This window comes from Microtus ochrogaster, chromosome 6, assembly GCF_000317375.1.
Source record: "Microtus ochrogaster isolate Prairie Vole_2 chromosome 6, MicOch1.0, whole genome shotgun sequence".
Lineage (NCBI taxonomy): Eukaryota > Metazoa > Chordata > Mammalia > Rodentia > Cricetidae > Microtus > Microtus ochrogaster.
In genome coordinates, this window is record NC_022013.1 from 40,731,620 (window position 1) to 40,735,922 (window position 4,303).

General features: G+C 45.5%; 1 protein-coding gene across 4 annotated transcripts in view; it reads left to right on the top strand.

Moving 5' to 3' along the window:
• Abhd6 (abhydrolase domain containing 6) overlaps window positions 1–4,303 on the top strand; it is a 46,437-nt gene that overhangs the window by 32,464 nt on the left and 9,670 nt on the right. For all 4 annotated transcript variants that reach the window (XM_005348508.3, XM_013346870.2, XM_005348509.3 and 1 more), the window contains 3 exons: window positions 546–702; window positions 2,453–2,566; window positions 3,784–3,916. In XM_005348508.3, the coding sequence (XP_005348565.1) occupies window positions 546–702; window positions 2,453–2,566; window positions 3,784–3,916 (404 nt within the window). The remainder of the gene's footprint in view (window positions 1–545; window positions 703–2,452; window positions 2,567–3,783; window positions 3,917–4,303) is intronic.

Genomic DNA, 4,303 nt, shown 5'->3' on the forward strand with positions numbered 1-4,303 from the left:
TCTGTAGACCAGGCTGGTCTCGAACTCACAGAGATCCGCCTGCCTCTGCCTCCCAAGTGCTGGGATTAAAGGCGTGCGCCACCATCGCCCGGCTCCGATTGTTTTTCATTGAGCTTTGAGAGCTGCAACAGAAGGGGTTGTGTGTGGTGTCCTGTTGTTTGTTTTGTTTTTCATTCAGGTGCTAGTTCTTTATGACTTTTCGTTTTCCCATTTCTGTATTACCATATATTAACTGCGCAGCATAATGAGTTTTATGATGATATTTCCATGCATGTATGTAATGCATACTGATCCTATTATTCTCTCCTGTTCATCCATCATCACCCCCCCACACACACACACAAACACATACACACCCTGCTACCCTTCTGCTTTCCAAACACATGTGACATACTTCTCCTCTTAGTGCTCCTTGAGGGAGAAGTAAGGGACAAGAGCTGGGAGAAGCATCTGCGTCGCCACCAAGTAGACTCTCTAGAGAGGACCTGTGCCCCTCCCGAAGTCACTCCCTGAACACGCTTGTGTCTTGCCTTTCTTCACCGTAGGTACTGGCGGAGGACACTGGGTATGCAAGTCCGCTATGTGCACCATGAGGACTATCAGTTCTGTTATTCCTTCCGGGGCAGGCCAGGACACAAGCCGTCCATCCTCATGCTGCATGGTTTCTCTGCACACAAGGATATGTGGCTCAGCGTGGTCAAGGTACACTCCCAGACTCTTCTGTCTTAAAAGGAAAGGGGTGGGAGCACAGTTCAAATTCATCTTAAAATTAACAAAGTACATTGCTCAGGCCTTTTTTTGTGTTACAGAATTGACTGAGTAGGATTTTTTGTTTTGTTTTTTTTCGAGACAGGGTTTCTCTGTAGCTCTGGTGCCTGTCCTGGAACTAGCTCTTGTAGACCAGGCTGGCCTTGAACTCACAGAGACCCGCCTGCCTCTGCCTCCTGAATGCTGGGATTAAAGGTGTGAGCCACCACCGCCCGGCCTGATTGAATAGTATTTTTGAAACTGTCTTTGGAATCTTCTCACCGTGGAGATATTTTTAGGCAGGGGGAGGGGTGGTGGTGTTAGAACGCTCCATCTCAGGACTGCCGTGACATGATGCTCAAGCCTGAGCCTTTCCCAAGTGTTTGTTCTTACGCATTCCTCTCCTTTCCCTGCCTGCCCCCAAACTCCTCATCCTTCTGCTATTTGTTCTTTTTTCTTTCCTTAATCATTTAGAGAGATGGTCTTGATCTGGCAGCTTTTCAGACTCCTTTTCCAAGTCATTTTTGTGCTGTTGACTTGCGTTGCCTCTCACTGTATTTTGGGAGAGTGACTAGCTAGCTGCTGGAGGGTGGAACTGAGGCTGGCATTTGTCTCGAGAAAGCAGCATCCTACTTCAAATAGGACAACTTCTAAGAGATCATGAGTGTCACTAGAAGGGAAAGCGCAGGGGGCTGGAGAGATGGCTCAGTGGTTAAGAGCATTGCCTGCTCTTCCAAAGGTCCTGAGTTCAATTCCCGGCATCCACATGGTGGCTCGCAACCATCTGTAAAGAGGTCTGGTGCCCTCTTCTGGCCTGCAGACATGCACACAGACAGAATATTGTATACTAAATAAATAAATAAATAAATATTTAGAAGAAAAAAAAAAAGAAGGGAAAGCGCATGTGCCATTGGGTTACTTGTGCTCTTTCCAGATGCCACCATGAGGACAGCCATTTTCAAGCCTTTAATCCTTTTTGTCCCTCCTTCGTTAAACATCCTTGGTATGTTTTCAGACTCAGGGCTAAAAGTCAGTGCATCTTTTAAACAGAGGAAAAAGGTGATTTGGGAGAATAATCATCTCAAGAATTAGGTCTTGATGAAGAAATAAAAGAAAGTTGAAACCAGCCTTATGGCTTTGGGGAAAAGCATTGCTCCTTTGACTCTGGTCTCTGGGAACTGCTCAAGGCTCTGGGAACCATCTCCTCTGGTTCCAAGACAAATAGCCACATGGCTGGAGGAAGTATGGCGTGGGAAGGAAAAGAAGTAGCACTGAGCAAACAGTATTAAGAAGTTTTAAGATGTTGGCTTAGAGGGAAAAGCACTTGCCATGCAAGCCTGGTAAACTGAGTTTGATCTCTGGAACCCACATAAAGGTGGAAGGAGAGAATTGATACTTAAAACATAATGGCAAATATTAAAAAAAAATTAAGTGCAAGATGTAAGCCTGCTAGCCTGACTTTTGCATCCTCTCTCCAGTCACCCACTGAGCCTCTCTTCATCTGTGTGCCATTCCTGAGTTCCTCTCCTCCTCCATATGAGGCTCTGTTGATACTTATTCACATATATCACGGAAGACATGTGGAGGATCAGAAACATAATTTCAGTGACTCTCTGGGTCACTGGGTAGAGGGCAGCTGCTATCTCACCAGAGAAATGGGCAGATGTGTTTTCCTAGATCACATACTGACTGTCTGGGTCTTCAGTTCCTTCCGAAGAACCTGCACTTGGTCTGCGTGGACATGCCTGGCCATGAAGGTACCACCCGCTCCTCCCTGGATGACCTGTCCATAGATGGGCAAGTTAAGAGGGTACACCAGGTAAGCCAGAGGCTTTACTCGAACTGCCTAGATTGTATCTTCTCACATATGGAAAGCAGGCAAGAGTTGCACACTGGCTCATAGCCACGCTGTAGCACATTCTGTCTCCAAGCGATTGCAAACAAATTGGTAGCCTAGGGATATCTTTGATCTGTTCAGGAGAGCCTGAACTTGTTACAGATCTATTTCCTTTAAGCCTATTGCACTTTTTTGTTTTGAAATAGGGTGTCATGTAGTGGAAGGTTGCCTTGAACTTCTGATTTTCCTGCCTCCACTTCCCAAGAGCAATGCTTACAGCAATGTGCTACCAGGAGTGTTATTTGTGGTGCTGGGAATCAAGTACAAATTAAGGAATTCGTGCATGCTAACCAAGCACTCTACCCACGGGGTTACATCCCTTGCGATTCGTACATGAAGAAATGTAATCTGGGCAGTTTCTCAGCCCTCTGAAAAGGCATTTAGAGTTCCCCTGTGGAGGTCTATTTTTCCGCTTGTTTGGTAGGGGTAGAATCTTTGCATTTTGCTGTATTTTAGTATCTATCTCTGGCTTAAGATTATGATCACCCATGAGCCCTTTCTTAACAGAATAGTTAGTTTCAGGTTCACATTGATTTTTTTTTTCAAAATAAGGATATTTAGTTGATAATTTCTGCCTCCACTATTAAACTATATATTTTAACTAGGGCTTACTGTCTGGGTCTTTGCTGTATCCTCAGCAGCTAACCATAGTTCCTTGTAAATAACAAATACCCAGTAATATCTTTCCAGTGAGGGACAAATGTATAGATTGTTGATTGGACAGATGTCTAGTCAGAGAGGGCTTCAAATGAAGCAGGAGCCATCAAACTATGGCTCCAGAGCTGCCACCTACTTTTGCTTACTGAGGTATGTATTGTCTCTGGCAGCCTTTGTGACCCAGCAGCTGAGCTGAGTAGTAACAACAGAGACCAGATGAACCATAGGAAAAAAGCACTGCTGCCTTGACCTTTTACAGAACAGTTTATGACTTAATAAGGGGACCCTTGTTGTTTGATTTTATATTTATAAATGACCCTACAGCCATATGCGCCCTGTAAAGCAAACTATAAATCCGTTACAGTACTAGATACTGGGTGTGATCGTGTCGGAGCCAGCGGAGTGTTCAATTTTACTGAGGGGAGGCATCTCTGCTCTGCAGTGTCTCAGCCGTAACCATGCTTCCTTTTCATTTCTCCTAGTTTGTAGAGTGCCTTAAGCTGAACAAAAAGCCCTTTCACCTGATAGGCACCTCCATGGGTGGCCACGTGGCTGGAGTATACGCCGCTCAGTACCCATCTGATGTCTGCAGCCTGTGTCTTGTGTGCCCTGCTGGTGAGTGACGTGACCAGAGCAACCTCACCGGTGACTTGAATTTAAAGAATCATCCACACAGCTTCTACTGTGGCTCCTTTAAAAATTTATCCTTCTGATATAGACCCCAGAAATAGGCATTGCTTGTGTAATGAGAACCATAGCCAGGCTGAATTAACTGGAGCCAGCCCTGCTCCACAGAGAAGGGGGGAGGGAGTGGAAATTTAAGATTGATTGTTTACATGTGAAAAGGTGGAAACAAGCCCGGTGGTGGCACACACCTTTAATCTCAGCACTCTGGAGGCAGAGGCAGGTGAATCTCTGTGAGTTTGAGGCCAGCCTGGTCTACAAGACCTAGTTCCAGGACAGGGACCAAAGCTACAGAGAAATCCTTTCTTGAAAAAGAAG